This window comes from Antechinus flavipes, chromosome 3 (assembly GCF_016432865.1).
Source record: "Antechinus flavipes isolate AdamAnt ecotype Samford, QLD, Australia chromosome 3, AdamAnt_v2, whole genome shotgun sequence".
Taxonomy (NCBI): Eukaryota; Metazoa; Chordata; class Mammalia; order Dasyuromorphia; family Dasyuridae; genus Antechinus; species Antechinus flavipes.
Window position 1 is genome coordinate 629717056 of NC_067400.1, and position 21186 is coordinate 629738241.

Below are 21186 nucleotides of genomic sequence, written 5' to 3' on the forward strand. Positions count from 1 at the left end.
TACGGTGCTCTGGGATGAAAGCATGGCAGTGAAGAACCAAGGAGCTGGAAACCTTGCGAGAAGGACCTTGGGAGGCTTCCCCTGGGGAAGAGAGCGCACAGGGATGCTGGGGGGAGGGGGGGGAAGTGTTCTCAAGCCTTGGTTGGATCCCTCCATTGCACTTCATCTGAAAAAGATCTGGGGGTCTCAGCGGGCTAAATGTCACCATAGGGTCCTATGGCCATTAAAAGGTTACCATGGAAGCACTTAGCAGCAGTGCCTGGGGCCGGGACCTCTGCCCGGGTAAGCCAGCCACAGTGTATTAGCTAGAAGGTGTCCAGAGGGTGATCAGCCGGCCTTGGATTCTTGCCAAAAGAAAAAGACCATCAGAAAACGGCACTCCAGATTGTGCAACATCTAACAAATAAAACATGCTTCCGTCAACCAAATTAAGTTAAATATAGTTTTATTTTATGTTTGTATTTATATTTAATTTTTTTCAACAATTTTTAAAAGTTATAAAATCTGCAAATCAGACACAAAACACCCCAAAAATAGTGCAAAGGGGGAAAATTCATCAGAAAGAACAAAGACAAAGGACTAAATGAGGATAAACTGCTTACATCCAACACGCGGCGACGGTATCTGTGTACCGCCCCCAATCCCTGTCATCATCGTGGTCACAGTGACCTCAGAACAGAATTGAAAACAAAACCTCAAGCAAGTGGAATTAAGATTTCTAGTGGCTACAGCCCCAGGCTAGAGTCCAGAAGACCCGAGTTCAGATCTAGCTGCAGACTAGCTATGTGGCTCTAGGAAAGTCATTTCACCAGTTTGCCTTGTGGAAGGAAAGCGGAAAGCACTCCGGTCCCTTTTGGCAAGAAAATCCCTAATGGCCAAACAAATCAAACTCCCGGCTCTACCATCCTCTAAGAAAAACAACAACTTCCAACGTTTCACAGAAATCTTGGGGTCCCTCGGCCCAGGGAGAGCCGCCCGGCCCTACGGTCCAGCGGCACGTTTCGGAGCTCGTTCCTGCCCGTCTCAGGGCCTCGCCTTTAGAAATGAAGGTCGGCCTGACGCGAGAAGCTCGGGCTGCCTTGGTGGCTGCAAAGGTCTTCAAGAAATAGCTGCAGAATCGGGTGGGGGGGTGTTCTGGAGGGGGCCGGGCGCGACGACCGCCGTCGGACATCCCGGTCTCAGGATCTCACGTCCCATCCCATGTCGCTTCTGTTCTGGGACGTCGTCCCCGCTCCAAGGAAACAGGAAGGCCCGATCGGGGGCCACTTCCCTCTCCACCGTCTCCTTTGGTGCCGCCATCACGCGCTGCCCTGGGCTCCAGTTTAAATACTGGGGCAGAGACGTCTGGGCTCCTGGGGGGCCGCATCTAAACTCAGCCGAGAGTCTCTGGGAGCCACAGTCTGCAGAGCGAAGGGATGAAGCAGGAGATGTGGCTCCTCCCCACGGCGAGGGGGCAGCGGCGGGGGGTCAGTGTGGAGCGGGGGGGGTGCCGGGAGGCAGGAGCACAGAACATAAAGCCGCAGCTCTGGGGGCTCTGAGGTTAAGGGAGAGTCCCAGGCAGACCCCACAGGTGTAGGCGGGCCGCCCAGGGCCCCGGGGGAGGGCTGGCAGGGGGGCGATCCCAGAACCCCAAGCACGGTCCCCCGAGTCCCCGGCTTCCGCCTCCTCGGCGGGTCTCACGGGCGCTGACTGGACTTTTCACATTATCTAAGACTGAGAAATAAGCTTTCTGAGAGAACTTCTGGCTCTGGCGAGATCAGCCCGAGGCGGGGGCCCCTCGCAGAATGACACTCGGGCCGGCTTCATAGTCACTTTTGGAGGAAACAAGCAGGGAGCCGATAAATCTGAAAGGAAGAAAAGGCCATTAGGCTTTTTCTTGCCAGGTCTCGGCCCTTCGGTTCTAAGGCTTGCTCGGAGGGGAGGGCGGGTCCCCTTTGGGATCCGAGAGAGAGCTTCGGTGGTGGGATCTTGGGATTCCTTGGGATCTTAAGAGACCCCCCCCCCAAGTAATCCTCTGCAGAACAGAGCCACGGACTCTCACTGAGAGGCCGGTCAGCTCCCCCTCCCCTGCAACCCTCCTCTAGAACTGGCTCCGGGGAGCCAGCCCGTGGCTAGCTGAGCCTGTCGGGGTCTTTCCTGGTCCCTGTTCTGTCACCCTTTGCAGAGCCGCAGCCCGTCTGCTGGGTCCCAGCTGAGTCCAGGGGTCCTGGACAGGACTGATCCAAGCCCTGCCCGAGGCAGGAGTCCCCCCGAGAGCCGAGAGTGTCCGGGCTCCCAGACAAAGCCAGACAGCCCCAAGTGGCCGCCTCCATCCTGCTCCTGCCTGGTTCTGTGACCTCCCCTTCCCCCCCGGGACGCCGAGCCCCAGGGTCACCTGCCAAACACACAAGTCCGCTGAGGGCGGCTGTGGGCCAGCTCTCCCGGGGAGTCTCCCTGCAATGGGCTTCCTCAGATCCCAGGCTCCTGCACGGCTCTTTGACATCAACCCCTGCCCTCCTCTCGGATGCCGTGACTCGGCTACTATCTCCTTTCCCAGTGGTTCCGGCCCAGAGCCTTCCAGAACCTCCCCAGGCCCCTGGCTGCTCAGCGGAGTGCTGGAGGGCAGGGGTTGCACAGGGACCCCGTGGGGGAGGGGGCTCTTTCTGCCGCCCCCGAGTCCCAGCTGTTGGGGACCCAGGACCGGCGAGCCCCCCTCAGTCGCTCCCGCTCTAGAGCCCGGCGCTCAGCTCCCTGTTCTCCCTGTTCCTCACACTGTGACCGGCAGAATCCCCTGGGCTGGGGATTTGTTTCTTATGTTCTCTGGGGGGAGTGACGGCCCCACCTGTGTTTACTTGGTCCCGACCGAATGGGAGCTCCCTGGGGCAGGGACGACCCTTTTTGTGTCCCCGACCCCCAGCCCGGCCCGGCCGCAGAAAGTCTCATCTGACCGCGTGGAGACGGAGCCACGGCACCAGCACCGCGAGCTGCTGGGCTGACTGGGCCCGGCCCAGGCTCCGGGCCAGAACCGGCGCCTCCGAGCTGGGAGGGCACCGGAGGCCCCCAATCCTGGCCCTGCTGAGCTGGCCGGTCCCTCCAGGTCAAGGGCGGCCTCCCGTGGGCTGAGCGCCAGCGGCACCGGCCCAGTTAGCGCGGGCCGGACGTGTGCCGGGCGCCTCCCGGCTCTGGGGCCAGCACCTTCCCGGGTGCTTCCCGGGCGCTTACCTGCGAGTCGGCTAGAAGGAGATGGGGCCGTAGGGCATGAGGTGGTACTGTTCCAGGGCCGGCGCCAAGGCCGTCTGCAGCATGCGGTAGTCGGGCTTCTCCTCGTACTGCAACTCCATCACCGCCTTCAGGAAGGTCTTCAGCGCTTCTGAAACACAGCAGCCCCCAAGCCGGGGTCAGGCCCGAGACCTCCCGTCCTCTCTGACCCTGAACCCGCAGTCGAGTGCTCAAGGACCCCTGGTCCCACAGACGGGGCGGGGGCCGGCCGAGACCCTCTGAGGGGCTGGGCTCCCCCACGCCTTCCCAGCCCACCTGAAGGCTTCCTCTGGCCACAGGACCACCTCATGAGCTCCGCCACGTTGGACAGGAACCTGTCGGAGCAGAAACAAAAGCACGCTCAGCCCTCGCACGGTGGACGCCCCGTGTCCGGGCCCCGAGGGGCTCACGCTCGGGCTGAGTGCCGGGACAGCCGCCCAGGGCAGGGCTTTGGAGAGCTGCCTCTTCCCCCCGACCGCCGTTCCCTGACAGGCTGTGGCTCTGAGGCTGCTGAAGGCCTGCGAAGCACTTCACAAATCTCACTTCCTCTCAACCACCTCGTGATGGTGGGAAGTCCTGCGTCTGCCCGTGTGCCCAGGCGGCCGAGGGTCCCCAGGCGGCCGAGGGTCTCCAGGCCTTGCCATGTGCCTGGTCTCCACCCGTCAGGCCTCCAGGCTCGTAGCCCCTGAGCCTGCCGCCGGGGGGCTTCCGGGACTCCTCCGCCTGTGGATTCACTGGCGCCCTTTCCTATGCCATCTGCGCCATCTCTGAGACTGCCCGGGGATCTCCCCGTGCGCCCCTGGCACCTCACCAAGGGCTCAGCACTTAATAACTGCGCCCACTAAACCGTCCTCTGCGTCTGGGCCCCGAACGTGCGCAAGGACCGCCGCCCATCCCCCAGCTCCCCCCATCCGCCATTTCTGCAGCGTTCGTAAACTCAGAACGAGAGCAAAGGCGGCTCAGCAGCCTCCAGCTTCCCCGGCCCAAGGGGGGCCCAGGCCGGGAGGGACTGAGCCGCAGCGGGAGTCAAAGGGCGCACCGAGTGAACAACGCGGGCCCCGAGGGAAGGCCCTAATCTGGGAAAGTCCCCAGAAAACCAGGGCCTCCTGGCGGGAGAGCCGGCCCGACACTCCCCTCCCTCACAAACGTCCCCGGCTCTGGGCCACCCCCCAGCGGCTCACCTCTCCTTCTGCCCCATGACTTCCTGAGCGTTGGAGAGCTGCCCGGTCCACGGCAGGATCCCGTAGAGCCACTTCAGAAGGCAATAGCCGAGGGCCTGCAGGTCACTGCGGCGGGAGGGATCTGGGGAGACACAGCCCGGCTTGGTGCGGGGCGGGGGCCGGCAGAGCCGCAGAGGAGCAGAGCGCGGAGGCCGCCGGCCTGGCCCCGGCCCCTTGTTGGGGGCGTGCTCCCCAGCGGGCTTCTGCGGCCTCCGCCCCGTCCAAGCCCGAGGCCTCCGAGAGTGCAGCGGCGCGCGGGGCCGAAGGGGCCCGTCAGGACCCCGAGTTCGCAGGCCCAGGGAGAAGGGGCCCCCTCACCTGCGCCCCTGTGCAGATCCAGGCTGATGAACTCCAGCGTCCCCTGGTGAGGGTCTCTTTTCTTCTCCACGCACGGCACGTGCTTCCCCTCGGGGCAGTAGCGGAACACAAAGCTGTAGCCAGCCAGGGTGACCTGGAGAGAAGGGACGGAGGCCGCGGGCACCCGGGGCCCATCCAGCGGCGTCAGGGACGCCCGCCCCCTCCCTCTGCCCGAGGCCCTCGGGGCGTCTTCTCCAGCGTCCCCAGCCCTGCCCAGGTCCTCGGGAGAGCAGAACGAGGACAAGGGCCCTCCCGGCGTGGGAGCCGCTCCTTCGGTCTCTCGAGGGCTCCCGCTCCGGGCCCCGGCCCCGTCTCCCGGGGCCCGTCCCCGGCTGTGCCCCGGCCACGAGGCAGGTCCGAGAGCCCGGGAGAGCCCGCGGCCTCAGCCCCCAAGGGAGCCCAGAGAAGGCGTAAAGCTGTGGCCGGACTGCGGCCCCTGGACACGGCCCGAGAAACGAGGCCGCAGGCGACCGTGTCCCGCTGCACCGAGGAGAGCGGACTCCCCGCCAGGGAGTGCCGGGCCCGGGGTCGCGAGGAGACGGGCGCCGAGACCCGCCGCAAGTGCCCGGGTCCCGAGGGGCCGCAGAGGGGGCGGGCGCGCGGGCGGAGGACGCCGGCAGGGAGGCCCCGGAGGGCGTCGCGGACTCCGCGTGGACAGAAAAGCAGAGCGAGCCAGAAAGTGACTCTGGGGGACGAAACACGCTCAGACCAAATGGAAAGGAGAAACCGGGGAAGGAAACGGCCGGCAAAGCATAGCAAGAACCGAGCCAGAAAGCCGCTGGGGGCGCGCGGGCAGAGCTCCGGCCCCAAAGTCAGGACGGGGCAAGTCCCCGGCCCCCAACTGCCTCAGGGAACCCCGGGCCGAGGAGAGGGGACTGCCGCCGCTGGACGCCGGGAGCGCTGATTAAGCGCCTGCTGGGTCCGGCTCCGTGCTGAGGGCCCAGGAGGCCCCGAGGAGAGGAGCCCAACAGAGAAGACGAAGCACGAAGAAGAGGGACTCGAGGGGGGAACTGGGGCTGGGACTGCAAGGGAGCCAGGGAGGTCAGTGGTCAGCGCCGAGCAGGGAGAGCCCAGGCCTGGGGGAGCGGAGAGCCACGAGCCTCTCTGACGTGGGCCCGTCCCCTCCCCCAGGAGCCTCTCCCGCTCTCCCTGAGCCCCTGGGGCTTTTCTGGCCATTTTACAGATAAGGAAACTGAGGCAGGCGGGCCAAGGGACCCCTCTGGGGCCACAGGACAGGCAGGGGCTGAGGCCGCACTCGCGCTTGTGAAGATGAGCGATTCCAAGCCTGGCGCTCGAGCCACTGGGCCGCTCCCGGCCACCCCTACGACAGGCTTGTCCCTTCCCGGACGTTGGCAGGGGCCGAGTGACCACCTGTGACCCTCTGGGTGCCTGAGCCCCCCCGCCGAGCCAAGTCTGGAAGGGGGAAGAGGCGCGGTCGGGCCCCGAGCTTGGGCAGCCGTTCCCCGGGGCACGCGGGGCCGGGACAGCCGAAGACGCTCGGGGGTCGCCATCGGCCCCGGGGCCGGCGCTTCCTAAGTGCTGGACGGCCAACGGATCTCGGCGTGAGCAAGAGAACCCAACTGCTCGGAATCAGAGCCTAACGGTCCCAGCGCCGGCACGCCTGGGGCCCGGGCCCCGCCTTTCGGCAAGGGCACCCGAGGGCCACAGACGGGGGGTCAGGGCCCCGCCGGCCTTCCAGGGGAGGACCGGGAGGGAAGCTACTCATCCGGGACCGCTCGGCCCCCGAGTCTCAGAAGGAAGGTCTGACAGCGGGTCCCTGGGGAGCGACCCGAGGCCCTGGGAGACAGGCTGGCCGCCAGCCCGAGAAGGGTCTCCAAGGACTGCCGGGGCTCTCCCGCGCCCAGAGGCCGGCCGGGCCGGGGCTGCTACGCCCGGGAAAGCCCAAGTTCGGCCCCAACCTTGGCCCCTTGGGGGCTGGTGACCCCAGGCAAGTCACTGACCCCCATTTCCCTCAATTTCCTCATCTGAAAAGCGAGCAGGAGGAGGAAAGGCAGACCGCGTCAGTATCTTTGTCCAGAAAAACCCCAAAGGGGGTCACAGAGTCAGATGGGCCTGAGACCCCCAGCCCGGAACCGGGAGCCGTGGGGGAGGTGGAAGAAGGGAGGACCGAAGGAGCCGGGCCAAGGGAGGCCGGCCACGTCCTCAGGAGGTCACGCTCGCCGGCCCGGGTGAGCGAGCGGCTCCGGGTCCCCAGACCCGCGGACGGCCTTCCGGGCCGGGCCGGACCCACCTGGCCAGGCGTGTCCGGATTCACAAAGATATTCTCTGCCGAGATGTTTCCGTGAACGTACTCGTTCTCATGGATGAATTCCAGGGCATCCACCTGAGGGAGAGAAGCAGGAGCCCGCTCGCTCTCCGGCCGCCCGGGCCGGCCCTTCCTCCTGTCGTCGCCCCGGCGTGACCCGCTCGGACCCCCTCGCCTCGGCCGGTCGCCCCGAGGAACCCCGGCCCCTCCCCCAAACCTCGGGAGCCTCGGCCGGGGCGGCCTCCGAGCTCGGCGCCCGTCGGGCCCGCCAGGCCCTTCTCCGCCGGCGGCCCTCGCCTTTCCGGCCGAACCCTCCCCGTGCTGGCCCCCGCCCCAGCGCCTTCTATCCCCGGGCTGTCTTAGAGAGGAGCGAGCTCCTCGCCGCCGGGGTCTCCGGGGTCTACATGACCCCCGGGGTCCCTTCCAACCCCGAGATTCTGGCATTCTTGGCCGAGGGAGCCGTGCTGGGTCACAGAAAGGCCCCTGTTAGGTCAGACGAGGGCCCCGAGACCATGGAATCCTGGAAGGAAGCTTGGCGTCCCCTCCTCCGAGCGCCCGCCCGGGAGCTCCCCAAACGCACCAGTCTGAACAAGAGATGGAAGACGGTCAGCTCTGCCAGCAGCTTGCCGGGGCGCTCGTCCAGGACCGACTGAAGGCTTCTCCCCAGGCAGGGGAACACCAGGAACCTGAGGGGCAGAGGGCGGCCGGGGCTGGGACCTCCCGGCAAAGCCAGGGGCCCTCGGGCCCGCGGGGCCCCACCCGGGGGGACTCGGCGCCCCCTTCCCCGGGCTCCCTCACCTGAAGGTGTCCTGGTACAGGCCAAAGGTGATGCAAGCCGGGATGGCCAAGAAGGGGAGGGAGCGGGCCTTCTTCCATCTGTCCACTGTGGGAGAGAAGGAGGCCGGGAGGTGGGCAGCTGCCCCGGGGGTGGGGGCTGAGCTAGCAGAGAATCCCCGGGGGGGGGGAGCCTCAGGCCGGGAACCGGTGGGGAGCCTCAGGCTTCTTTGCAAAGTGGGAACAGCAGGAGCCCTGTCGCCCACCCGGCCGGCTGGGGGCCAAAGGCAAGGGCCCTCCCCAAGGGGCTCCAGGGAAGGGAGTCGCCCGCTGTGGAGAGGGGGCTCCCCGGCTGCAGCCGGTCCGATGCCCGGGCCCCGGGCCCGCCGGACAGAAGGCCTCGGGCCTGGGCGGCTCTGGGCCGGGAGGGGCCCCGTCTATGGCCAGATCTCATTTCTCCGGCTCCACGTCCTCAGTCGTGCCATTTATTCCTCACAATAAAGCGCTGGATTGTCACTGTCTGCCTGGGCGTGTGAGAGGCCGGCAGGAGCCCCGAGACTCCGGCACTGCCGAGGGAGAGGCGAGAGCCCGCGGGGCCGGGGGGGGGGCAGGGCTCCTCTCTGGAGCCCCCATAGAAGGGTCCCGGAGCTCTCCCCGAGCTGCCAGAGAAGCTTCCGGAAGCGAGCAAACCCTAGCTGAGCATGAGCTCCCGGAGGGGCTCCCAGGAGGGCTATCAGCCACTCACAACCTAGTGTGAACAGGAGGGGAGGGGGGCGGGGACAGGGGAGGAACCCCCTCTTCTCCCCATGGGGCACCTGCTTTCCCTTTGGCCGCTCTCTGGAAGAAGTTCTGCTCGTGGAAGAGGCGTCCGTTTTTCAAATCCTGGAAGGAGGGAGGGAGGGGGGAGGGAGAGGGAGAAGAGGGGAAGACACAGAAGATGCAGCTCGCCAGCCGGGGGAGGCGGGGCCCCTGCAGCTCATGGGGGCTCGTCCCGTGTGCCCACTTGCCCAGAGGTGGCTGACAATGTGCCCAGGCTGGGAGCCACCGGCACTGTGGGGAGCTGTGGGAGGTTTGGGGGGACAGGAGCCAGGTCACACGTCCCCTGAGAGCGCGTTCAGTGCCAGCGGGTACTCCCAAGGGCTGGCAGCCCCCAGCTCCTGCTGTCCAGCTGCTAGATGCGTTCCCTCCCAAGGGTGCCGGAGGGCCGGCCCCCCGGTGCCCACCAGGCAGCCTCACTGGGGGTGCAAGGGCAGGGAGGGCATGGGAGCCGCCTGTCGCACCTGCGGGCAGCCCCTGCCCCACCACTAAAGGGCCAGAGGGGGAGGAGTGTGCTCCTGCCCGGAGGAGCCCGGGCACCTGCCTGGCCTGGAGAAGAGAAGGCTCGGGCACCGGGAGGCTCTCATCGAGAACCCCAAAATCAGCACCAAAGGAGCAAGACCAGCGGGGCTCTCTCTGCCCCCAGAGGAGAGGCGAGAAGCCACTGCCCAGGGCCCTGGGGCCTGCCGGGGTGGGGACCCCAGCTCTCTGTCTCACAGAGCCCCCACAGGCACTTCCCAAGCCTGCGGGATATCTCGGGGCCCATGTGGGATATCTCAGGGCCCCCACGGGCGCTTCCCGAGCCTGTGGGATATCTCGGGGCCCACGCGGCACTTACTAGTTTGAGGAAAAATCGCTGATTCGGGAGCACGGAGTCAGAGGCCAGGAAGGCTGGGGAGGGAGAGAGAGGCCAGTTTCAGAGGCCAGCCCGCCCCAGCCTTCCCCAGGAAGTCCCTCCCAATGGTGGGTTCCACCATCCCCGTAGTGCGGCCCTGACCCTCCCTAACCCTAACGCCCCAGGGCTGGCCCCGGACAGACGGCTGAGACCCCCCCCTCACCTAGGCTGGGAGTCTGGGGCTGTGGGGCCCCCTTTGCTCCCCCCCACACCTTCAAAGAGCATGGCGCCCTCGCCGCTGGTCACCAGCTTCCCCAGCCTCCAGCTCCGCCTGTCCTTGTCCGTCAGGACCTCGACCGCCCTCAGAGCCTCCAGGGACAGCACCTTGGCGGATCTCGGCTTCTGGGGGGAGCCACGGCCTTTGGGGAGACAAGAGTGAGGTTCCAGAGGGGGCCACAAGGGGGAGGTGGGGAGCCCCCGCACCTCATGGCCGTGGGATGGGGGGCAGCTGGGTCTTGGCTGTGGAAGGTACCGGACAAGACTGAGGGCTCCTTTAGCCCTGGAGGAGGGAGGGGAGAAGGCCCCCTGCTGAGGGAAGCTGGGTCTTCTCTCTCCCCCAAGCCTGGGAAAGGGCCCGCCAGGCCCCCTTGGGCCCTCCCTCCCTCCCTTCATTCTCCCTCCCTTTGTCTCCCCTTCTCCCCATTTCTCTTCCCCGACTTTGTCCCCCCTCCCTTCCTCCTCCCCCCCAGTTACTGTCTACCCCATAATCCCCCTCCGGGCCCCCGGGAGGTACTGTCCGGTCCATCTTGTGCGGCCCTCACTCGGACTCGGGCTGAGCCCGGGTTCTGGCCCCCTGCCCCCGCCTGCTTGGCTGTGAAGGCCCCTTGGGGGTTTTCTGCTCCTTCCGAAGGGATCGCCTGCTCCTCGCCCCCATCCCCGGGGGTCCCCAAGGGAGGCCGTGCCCAGCGGTGAGAGCTTCTCCGGGAGCCGCTTCTGGTTCTGTCCCAAGCGGCCCCTCCCCCCTTGGGCACTGCGGGGACCCTCTGTCCCCCAGGGCGCCTCTTCCTTCCTTTCCGCCTCCACTGACCCGGCCCACCTGGGCCCGGAGACGGGAGGACCCGGCGGCTTTGTGTCGGGGGTGGGAGGGCTCAGGAGGGTGGAAATTTCCAGGAGCTAAATGTCAGCCCCGTCCAAGGAGGACCCCCCCCCACCGTGCCCCAGGGGGGAGGAGGGGAGGCCGAGGAGCCCACCACGGGGATCAGCAGCAGCCCGAAGGGTCACCGCAGGCGGGGTCCCTTCTGGCCAGCCTGGGGCCCTCGGAGGGTGGGCGCCCCTGGGAGAGCGAGGGCGGAGGCCGGGGGGCCGCGGCGCTGCAGCAGCCGGCTCTCACCTTTGGCCTTCCCCAGGGGGCTGGTGGTGGCCGTGACCCCCTGGGGTCCGGGGGGGGAGGTGGGAGGCGAGGTGCAGGGCGAGGCCCCCTTCACTCTCTTCCTCTGGACCCCTTGGCCTTGGGCCTCTCTCTTCCTGGAGGCTGGAACAGCAACAGAGGGTGAGTGTGAGCGATCCCCCCCCCCGGACCCTGGGTACAGCCCCTAACCACGCTCTCCTGCCCGGGGCCCCGGGCCCGGCCCTCCCCACAGGACCCCCCTGGGGGGCCGCCCTCACCCCCGGGCCCCCACGGTACCTTCTCCGGCGGCCCCGAGCGCCTGCGGAGAGCTCTGGCTCCCCATGTCATCCCTACGTGGCAGGGCGTCCCCGCAGTAGGGGCAGAAGGTGAAGGTGGGCTTCACCTCCTCCCCACACTCTGGGCAGAAGCGAACGGGCCTGTGGGGGAGCGGGGTGTGCCAGTCAGCGGGGGGGGGGGGCCTGAGGCCGGGCTGGCGCACGACCCGCTCCCTGGACCAGCGGGCACGAGCCTCTTGTGGGTAACAGGCAGAGCGGGCACAGGGGGCCCCAGAGCCCAGCCCGGCCCTGCCCACCCGGTGCCCTTCCTCCCATTCGCGGAGCTTCCTGAGGGCAGGGCAGGGCCGGCCCAGGGAAGGGCACGGAGGGAGCCCCCCCCCCCCTTCTCGGCCTCAGTTATCCCATCCCTAAAGCGGAGGGAGAAAGCGGGAGGAGCCTTCCTGGGAAGGGCCAGAGGAGGCTTCAGAACCCCAGCCCGGGCACTTGGGAAGAAGCAAAAGCCCCCAACGGCCGGGACTGTGCCCCGGAGCCTTCCTGGGGGGCCCGGCCGGCGGGGCCGTTCGCTCGGGCTTCTCCACCGTCAGGTGGGCGCCCAGAAGCCCCCCCCAGCACCTCCTGGAAGCACCTGAGGGGAAAGTGTTAGGGAACAGATGGGGCCAGGTGAGCCCCCCCCCCCCAAGCAAGAATGGGGCCCTGGTCCTTCCCTGCCCCGGCCAGTGTTCTCGGACCAGCCTGTTCCCTCCTCACTCTCAGACAAGGCAGCTGGGGGCCAGAGGGAAGCCGGCTGCCCCCAGGCCAGGAAGCCCCCTCAGGCCAGAGAAGCCCCTCCAAGCCATGACCCCCCCCCCCAGGGTCAGGAAGCCCCTCCCAGCCAGGAAGCCCCCAGACCCCAGAGGTGCAGCCCAGTACCTGCGCTCAGGGGTGCCCCCAGCTGCCATCTTCCTGCTGCATGGAGGGAGTGTCTCGGGCTGGGGTGCCCTGCGGTGAGGGAGCAGAGGGGAGGAGCTGCAGACTTTGGCCAGGAAGTCACTGTTTCCTCCTAATCAGGGTGGGGAAAGGGGTGGGGAAAGGGGAGGCGAAGGAGGGAGCCGGGGACCTGGGCACCTGGAGCCCTGGGGCCCTCACTCAGTCCCAGTTGGGCCTCTCCGCCCCCTTGGGGGCCACCCTCCGCAGGGGCCCGAGAAGGCAGAGCAGGAAGTGATGCAGCCAGGACCCCCGAGGGCCCCCGGGAGGTGCTGCCCATGGCCCGCTGGGTCTGTGCCCTGGAAATGCCCGCTCCGGGCCCGGGTCTCACGGCGCCTCCCATGCCTTCCTCCTGCTAACAGCCAGCACGGAGCGGCGCCCTTGACCAAGATGATCTCACTCGAGCTAGCAGGCTCAGACTCCCCTGACACCCCGGGCCACCCGGACAGAAGGGGCTCGAGCTGCCCCCAGCCCCAGGCGAGCTGCCACAAGCTAACGGGAAGGGTCGCCGCCGGCAGGGCCCCGACCCCCAGACCCGCTCTGGGAGCCGAGCAGAAGTCGGGCCGTCCTCTCTGAGCCGAGCCTGTCCCGGACCGGCTGGGGGACCCTCGTTGCCTCAGTTTGCCCATCTGTAAAGCAGACCACCCATCTCTTTGCCCCAAAAACCTCGGATGAGGTCACGAAGAGCCTCTCCTATTTCTGCCTCTGCCTGTGAGATTCTGGTGCCCAAATACATGGTCCCTTTTGGGGCGGGTGCCACGTATCCTGAGGAAAAGGCCTGTTCCTGTCGTCCCCATTCGCTTCTCCGCAGAGCTCCATCCCACCTGTTGCCCCCCTGCTGCTGCTGATTTTGTGCTTGGACTTCTCTAATTCTGAGAGGGGGAGGTTGGGGGCCTCCCCGGTGCCTGGCTGGCTGCTGCTCGCTGTAAGTGGCTCAGCTCCTCCGAGGACCCGGATGCTCTCGCCCGCAGAGCACGCGCGCCTAGCACCATTATTTGTGGCGCCTTCTGACCAGCCTCGGTCGCCCCCCTCTCTTTTCCTTAGATCTTTTTGCTTTTGCTTTATCTGACCCTGCTGTCTTTGCTTCAGCTCCAGCCTTTTGCCCTCTCTCAGTATCTGTTTCAAATGTGTTCAAGAGGCCTTCTCGGCAAGGGACCTGTGTCCCAACACCCTCGCCTGAGGGGAGCAACGGGAAGTGGGGAGAGCAGGGGGCCAGGCCTGTTTGGGGCCCTGAGGGGGTCACTTAACAGCCTAGGCAGGAGGCAGATGAGGAGGAGGGACTTAATCAGGGAAGTAGAGAGAAAGGATGCCCGGGGGCACTGAGGCAGAAGGGACTCCCAGGCTGTGGATGGGCTGGCGCCAAGTGGTGGGGGTGTCCCAAAGAAGGAAGTCGGGGAGAGCCCGGAGGAGGCAGCCCCAGGGAGCTTCTGAGGGAGTACCCACTGCCTCCCTCCCAGTCTTTTCCCTGGCAGTGCCCTCCCTCTCAGCTCCTGCTGCAGGAGGCCTCTCCAGAGCTGCTAGAACCTTCCTCTCAGTCCCCTTCCCCTAAGGGATCCCTCAGGGGCCTTCCTCTCTCAGTCCCCCTCCCCCACAGGGTCCTCTCCGGGGCCTTCCTCTCTTAGATCCCCCTCCCCCAAGGGCCTTCCTCTCTTAGATCCCCCTCCCCCAGGGGCATTCCTCTCTTAGATCCCCCTCCCCCAGGGGCCTTCCTCTCTGGGGGGCCTCTCCAGGGCGCCCGTGTCCAGCTCTTTCTGCGGCTCCCTTTTAGCAGGCAAGCTCCCCGAAGGCAGGGCTTGCTGGCTGACAAAGCCTCGAGGCTCAGGAGGAGGGGCGCATAATGACCCAGACTTCCTTTGCTCCACATTTATTAACCGCCTCCTGGGTGCCAGGCCAGGACTGTGAAGGAGACCCCAAAGCCCTGCCCCATTTCTGGCTTTCCAGACCCAGACCCCGCCAGGAGGGGGCGGGGGACGCCTCTGCTCCCGGCTCCTCGGCAGATCCGAGGAACACTGGGGGAGGGGTGTCGGAGTACATGGACTAAGCCACCTCCCCCTCACCAGCGCCACAGAGAAGAGGACTCAGTGTCCCCCAACTGTAAAAGGGCCTCCCTGACAAAAAGGGCGGGTTTGAGTTCGGAAGGTGGTGACGTCACGGGGAGGCGGGGAGGTTGCCATGGTGACCCTGAGCCGCCCTCTCCAGGCAGGGGGCGGGCAGGCCGGCAGTGACGCCACGGGGCGGGCTCGGCGGTTCCACGGAGCACTCGCGTCCCTCCTCCTCCCTCCTCCGCCGCTTATTCGCTCACCTTTCTGGAAGAGTCGCAGCTACTGCGGAGGGCGGGGCTGCGCGCGCAACGCCAGCCCCTCCGCGGCACTGCGCACGTGCGGGCGTTCTTCCGGACCTCCGCGTTCGGGAACTCTCCGCGGGCTCCATTTCCCGCAGCTCTCGGCAGCGCCTGGCTTCCCGCAGGCCGGCCGCTGGGCCACGGACCGGGCTCTGTGCCCGTTGTCGCCTCCCGCGTCCCTGAGAGGCCCTGGTTGCGTAGTTAGGTAGAGGCGAGGAGGAAAAAACCCACGGCGTCTCTGAGCATGCGCCGCCTCGAGCGTTCACGTGCGGTCCACCAATCAAAGGCCGATTCCCTGTTTTACTCCCCTCCCCTCCGCACGTGCTCGGTTCCACAACAACCTGCAGCGTCTTCCACCCGGGCCGCGTTAGAGCCTTCTGGGCAATGTAGTCCGCCGAAGTGGCCGCGATGCTCAGGCTCTGGATGGGGAGAACGGCGCTGTATAAGGCATGGAGGAAGGAGAAAGAAGAAAGAAGATGGGAGAGGGGACCCTTCCTCCGTTCTCTGTTTCTCGAGGCATTCGTTTTAAACTTAGCAAGGACGTCATCTAGGAAATTCGTCTGGTACCACTGTTCCCTTTCCCCTCTCCCATTTTACAAATGGGGAAACCGAGGCATCAGAATGCTGCCACATGTCTCTTCTGCCTCCAAACATCCCTCAAACACCCTCTCTTTCCGCCTTCCCAGCAGGCCCTAAGTACTTCACCTCTAGCCTAATTCCGTGGCTAATGCCAGGGCTACCTTCTTCAGAGCTGCCACCTTGGTTTTCCCAAAGTGCAGACCGGATCACTGCAGCTGCATACGCTTCAGGGACACCACCCTCCCCCTGCAACCAGGACAGCAGCAAGTAGCATTTACCTGTGGCTTGAAGGTTTGCAGAGGGGATCTCGGATGTCCTCACAAGGACCTGCTCCTATCACCCCCCCCTTTTGCCCATCCCCTCCCCTAGATGGCAAGTAGTCCAATATATGTTAAACGTGGTAGAAATATATGTTAAGTCCAATATATGTGTCCACATTTATACAATTATCGTGCTGCACAAGAAAAAAAAAGAGAAAATAAAATGCAAGCAAACAACAAAGAGTGAAAATGCGATTGTGATCCCCACTCAGTTCCCACAGGCCTCTTTCTGGGAGCAAATGGATCTCTTTATTACAAGACCATTGGAACTGGCCTGAATATCTCATTATTGACAAGAGCCACATCCGTCAGAATTGATCATCATATAATCTTCTTGTTGCCATGTACAGTGATCTCCTGGTTCTGCTCATTTCACTCAGCATCATCATTCATGCAAGTCTCTCCAGGCCTCTCTGAAATCTTCCTGCTATTGATTTCTTATAGAATAATAACATATACCAGAACTCATTCAGCCGTTCTCCAACTGATGGACATCCACTCACTTTCCAGTTTCTTGCCACTACGAAAAAGGCTGTGGAGCTTCACCTTTACCCCTCTCGACTGTACATGAAATCACGCTTGAATTCTGTGGTCTCCAAGCCAGGCTTCTGCTGCCATAGAATCACAGTAGAAGGGCAGGATGAGAGGGACATCAGCGGCCACTGATCCAGCCTGGACTTGACTGAGAAGGTCCTCTCTGACAGAGCCAGTGGTCAGGGGCCCCTCCAAGCAGTCCTGGAGGCAACCTATTCCATTCCTGGAAAACTCAGAAACTTAATCAGGTTTTTCCTCTGTGAGCCAAAATTGGCTTCTTGGCCGGTCCCCACAAAAGACAAAACTTCTTAGGACCTGCCCCCCCATCCCTACCGAAGACATTAAAAACATGAAGCTCTGTTAGCCCTTTCTTCCCCTTAGAATGTGAGCACCTTGAGAGCAGGGGCTGTCAATTGGCCATGATATACCTTCAGCACTTAGCACTATGTTTTTTTGTTTTGTTTTTTTACATTTACTCACACACCTTCATTCATTCATTCACTCCTTCATTGATTTTCTCTCTGCTGTGTCCAAGTCTTTGCTCACCAGAGCATGAGATCAACTATTACCAAATAACTGAGCACAAATTTGGGGAGAAAGGCCTGAGTTAGGGACTTGGATGGCTTTGCTCACTCCAGGAACTTCAGGCACTTGTCACTTCCCTTCCCCCCTCTCAGACCTCAGTTTCTTCCCCTGAACAAAAAGATGGGGGGCTTTGACTAGAGAATCTTTTCAAGCTCTCCTAGACTGAAGCTCCCTTGGAGCCTGGGAAGTCAAGATAGAAAACATGCATCCTGCACCTGGGAGCCAGGTGGGGCTAAGGGGTCAGTTTCCAGCTTGGCCACAGCAGGTCTATAGCTATAGAGAACTCCCAGGAATCCGGAAACTTCGGTAGCTAGAATATCCACCTCCTCCTAAGATTAATCAATAGTGCATTTAAGCTTGAAATCATGAGAAAATAAAAGGTCCTGGCACAATAACTAGGGCATTGTCAACTTTAAATATGATTGAGTTCCTTAGAAACTAATAACATGCTTTAGAGAGTTAGCTCATAGGAAACAGAAACCAGAGTTGGCTACAGAACAATGTATTTAATAGTAACATGTGGTTTTAAGAGCAACATGATTCCTCTCAATAAAAGCCTCTGTTGAATTATTAGTAACCTCATTTCCTTATTTTCAATCAGCACTAGCATATTTGTGGTGTGCTAGTCACACCATGTAGCCTTCTTTTTTTTTTTTTAAATAGCTTTTTATTTACAAGTTATATGTATAGGTAATTTTATATTTTATTTTATTTTATTTAGGATAATTTGTCTTTTTTTTTTAAATAACTTTTTATTGACAGAAACCATGCCAGGGTAATTTTTTTACAACATTATCCTTTGCATTCACTTCTGTTCCGATTTTTCCTCTCCCTCCCTCCCCAAGCCTTATTTTTTTTTTTTAAAAAAAAATTGTTTTTATTTTAACACATATTATGAATGGTGCTGAGAGAGAAAAATCAGAGCAAAAAGGAAAAACCATGGGAGAGGGAAAAAAAATTTTAATAAAGAAGTGAACATAGCATGTGTTGATTTACATTCAATCTCTTTTTCCTGGATGCAGATGCCATGTTCTGTCCAAAGTCTATTGGGATTGCCTTGGATCACTAAACCACTGAGAAGAACCAAGATTTTCATAGTTGATTGTCACACAATCTTGCTGTCACTGTGTACAATGTATTCCTGGTTCTGCTTGTTTCTCTCAGCATCAGTTCATGTAAATCTTTTCAGGCCTTTCTAAAATTGGCTTCTTCATTATTTTTTATAGAACAATAATAATCCATTACTTTCACGTACCACAACTTGTTCAGCCATTCCCCAATTGACGGGCGTCCATTCGTTTTCCAATTCTTTGCTATCACAAAAAGAACCACTGCAAACACTTTGGCACATGTGGGTCCATTTCCCTCTTTTATGATTTCCTTGGGAAAATGGCACTGCTGAGTCAAAGGGTATGCACAGTTTTATTGGCCGTTGGACATAGTTCTAGATTGCTCTCCAGAATGGTTGAATCAGTTTATAACTTCACCAACAATGTATTAGTCTATGGCCTTGTTTTTGGAAGAGGATGTGTGATGAGCTGAAGCGCTGAAGATGGTGCTGCAGCAGATGGTAAGGATGAAATGAGAGAATTAGAGCTTCCCTGGGTCTCAGAGTGCTTTAAGAAAGCAAAGCTGTTATTATGTTAGTGTAACGAGCCAGAACTCTGTACTTGAAACGAGGATTCTTACAACAAGGTGTTAACTCAGTGGAATTGATAAGACAGTGGTGATCTAGTGATTAATAGTTCTCTAGCTCAATATGATTGAATTAATCTTACAACAAATAATGGTTCCCTTGTAATATAATAATTGGCTTATACTCAGTATGATGAATGGATTTAATTGTAATAGAGTATTTAAGAAGACAGAGTCAGACCTAGAGGGAGACTGGAACAGACTCGGGGAAGACAGAGGACTGGAGGCTGGAGAACAAGCTCCCGGACTCGGGGAGACTTCAAAACAGAGACTGTCATGGTGGTCCTCCTGCCTCCCCCACAGAAACTAAGACATGTTCCAGAAGACCTCCTGAAAGCTAGTCCGGGCCTCAGGCAAGAGACAAGACTGTGAAGGAGACAATAAAGATTTTTGGACTTTATCTCTGGCTATTTTCGTGGTGATTACTCAGCTGAAACGAAGGTTGGTCCAGAGACCTCCAGAAAACTAACCAGAACACTACATGTTGGTATTTTAAATGAATTTTTTCCAATTTCCATAGAATATATTTTCTCCCTCTCCCTCCCTTTCACCAATTCAAAAAGAAAGGAAAAAGAACCCTTGTACAAATACTTAGGGTTAAAACAAATGTACGCATTAGCCATGTCAAAAAAAGTCTCAATCTGCCCTCAGTGTCTGTTATTATGAGGTCAGGTCCCACCTAGGGCAATGAGGTCGCACATGGAGAGAGTGCTGAGCTTGCGGTCAGGAAAACTTGAATCTGGCCAGATCCCTCTGTTGGCCTCAGCTGTAAAATGAGTTGGAGAGTGAAACGGCAAACTTCCCTAATATCTTTGCCAAGAAAACCCCAAATTGGGCCATGAAGACCCAGACACGGCTGAAACGATTGAATGACCTCAACAAAGGCCTCTTCTGGCTCTGACACATAAGTTGTCTTGAAGCATTGGAAGAGTTGTCATGTCAAGATTTGACTTATCCCTTCTTGCTAGACTGCATCTGTCATTACAATGTCTCTGCTCCTGCTGGTACCCATGCCCATGCCTGCTGCACTGTCCCTCCTGATCTTCAACTCTCAGAATCCCTTGCTTGCTTCAAGTACACTTTCTGAAGGGGCCTTTCCTGGGCCCCACAGAGAAGCAAGGGAAATGACTGGCAGTTGCGAGATGAGTTGCGTGTCCTTAATTCCTGCAGAGAGAGCCCCACTGTATACCCAGGAACTTAGCTGGAAGCAGAGTTTCTTTCTCTGCGAAGAATCTCAGTCTTCCCATTCCTCCCATTCGACGGCTTGGATCTCTCCCCACCTTCTCTTACCGTGTTCTTTTCTTTACCTTTTCCCTGTTTGCTTGGGTTGAGACAGCAAAATTCTAAATATTAAGCAAATCCTAATCTTGGCTGAGCTTCCTGAAAGCTTCTTTGTTTGGCCAGATTTGGGACCTCCAGTGTACCCACTGGTGCCGGCTGAGGCTCTTTCCAGTCTATAGGTTGGAAATGTTCTAAAATTTGTGCCATAGGAAGTATTTTGAGATGAGTGCCAGGCACTAATTCTGCCAGGGCAAGGACTGAGCTCCGAGAACCTTCCTGGATTGGGGCTGTGGACGAATGTGGAAAAAGCACCCCAGCTGATGGGCTGAGGACAACAGATATTAAAAAGGGAGGGAGTGAGGAGGCAGAATTGTCCACAAAGGTTCATCACACGGATTAGGTTCAGAGATCTCCTCTTGAACTTTGAGGGTCTTTAAGGACAGGTGATTCATTACTTGAGCCTTGATGATCTACATGGATACTCTTCAGCCATTCTCAGTAATACAGTGATCCAAGACAATTACGAGAAATTGTTGATTGAAAAAGCTGACCACAGGCAGAGAAAGGACTATGGAGTCTGAAAGAAGATCATGACATAATATTGTTGTTACTGTTTATGATGTTTTCCTGTTGTGCTCACTTCAATTTGGCATCAGTTCATTTGAGTCTCAGAAGGACTAAGCTCTGTGTTCTAGGATAGTCTCTGGCCTTGATATCCTGTGCTCTGTGTTCTAGGGTACTCTCCGGCCCTGATATCCTAAGCTCTGTGTTCAAGAGTAGTCTCTGGCCCTGATAGACTATGCTCTGTGTTCTGAAGTAGTCTCTGGTCCTGATATCCTGTGCTCAGGGTTCTAAGGTAGTTTCCATACCTGATATCCTGTGCTCTGCATTTTAGGGTAGTCACTGTCCCTGATATCCTGGGCTCTGTGTTCTAGGGTAGTCTCCACCCTGATATCCTGTGTTCTGTGTACTAGGATAGTCTCTGGCCCTGATATCCTATGCTCTGTGTTCTAAAGTAGTCACTGGCCCTGAAATCCTGTGCTCTGTGTTCCAGGGTAGTCTCTGGGCCTGATATCCTATGCTCTGTGTTCTAGGATAGTATCTAGACCTGATATCCTGTGCTATGTGTTCTAAGGTAGTCTCTGGTACTGATATCCTTTGCTCTGTGTACTAGGGTAGTCTCTGGGCCTGATATCCTATGCTCTGTGTTCTAGGGTAGTCTCTGGCCATGATATGCTATGCTCTGTGTTCTAGGATAGTATCTGTACTTGATATCCTGTGCTATGTGTTCTAAGGTAGTCTCTGCCCCTGATATCCTATGCTCTGTGTTCTAGGGTAGTCTCTGGCCATGATATCCTATGCTCTGTATTCTAGGATAGTAACTATTCCTGATATCCTGTGCTATGTGTTCTAAGGTAGTCTCCGGCACTGATATCCTGTGCTCTGTGTACTAGGGTAGTCTCTGGCCCTGATATCCTGTGCTCTGTGTTCTAGGGTAGTCTCTGGCCATGATATCCTATGCTCTGTGTTCTAGGATAGTAACTATTCCTGATATCCTGTGCTATGTGTTCTAAGGTAGTCTCTGCCCCTGATATCCTTTGCTCTGTGTTCCAGGGTAGTCTCTGGCCCTGATATCCTTTGCTCTGTGTTGTAGGGCAGTCTTAGGCCCTGATATTCATTGCTTTCTGTTCTAAGGTAGT

At 59.9% G+C, this 21186-nt stretch overlaps 1 protein-coding gene across 1 annotated transcript; it reads right to left on the reverse strand.

The window, feature by feature from the left end:
* Positions 1-428: 428 nt before the first annotated feature.
* Positions 429-15081, reverse strand: VRK3 (VRK serine/threonine kinase 3). The gene is made up of 15 exons (XM_051990205.1): positions 14454-15081; positions 12098-12166; positions 11190-11329; positions 10896-11036; positions 9778-9924; positions 9509-9561; positions 8670-8736; positions 7879-7963; positions 7661-7766; positions 7066-7158; positions 4776-4908; positions 4419-4539; positions 3514-3572; positions 3202-3349; positions 429-1844 (listed from the first exon to the last, which is right to left on the reverse strand). Exons 1-14 carry the CDS (start codon positions 14579-14581, stop codon positions 3213-3215), a joined length of 1479 nt encoding a protein of 492 aa, XP_051846165.1. The 5' UTR covers positions 14582-15081; the 3' UTR covers positions 429-1844; positions 3202-3212.
* Positions 15082-21186: the final 6105 nt, after the last annotated feature.

Coding starts and splice junctions, on each gene's coding strand:
- VRK3 (XM_051990205.1), bottom strand. CDS start 14,581: ATGGAGCCCGCGGAGAGTTCCCGAACGCGGAGGTCCGGAAGAACGCCC. Junction 9,925..10,895: donor CCCCCTGGGGAAGGCCAAAG/GTGAGAGCCGGC, acceptor GTCTCCCCAAAG/GCCGTGGCTCCCCCCAGAAG. Junction 3,350..3,513: donor TGGCCAGAGGAAGCCTTCAG/GTGGGCTGGGAA, acceptor GCTGTGTTTCAG/AAGCGCTGAAGACCTTCCTG.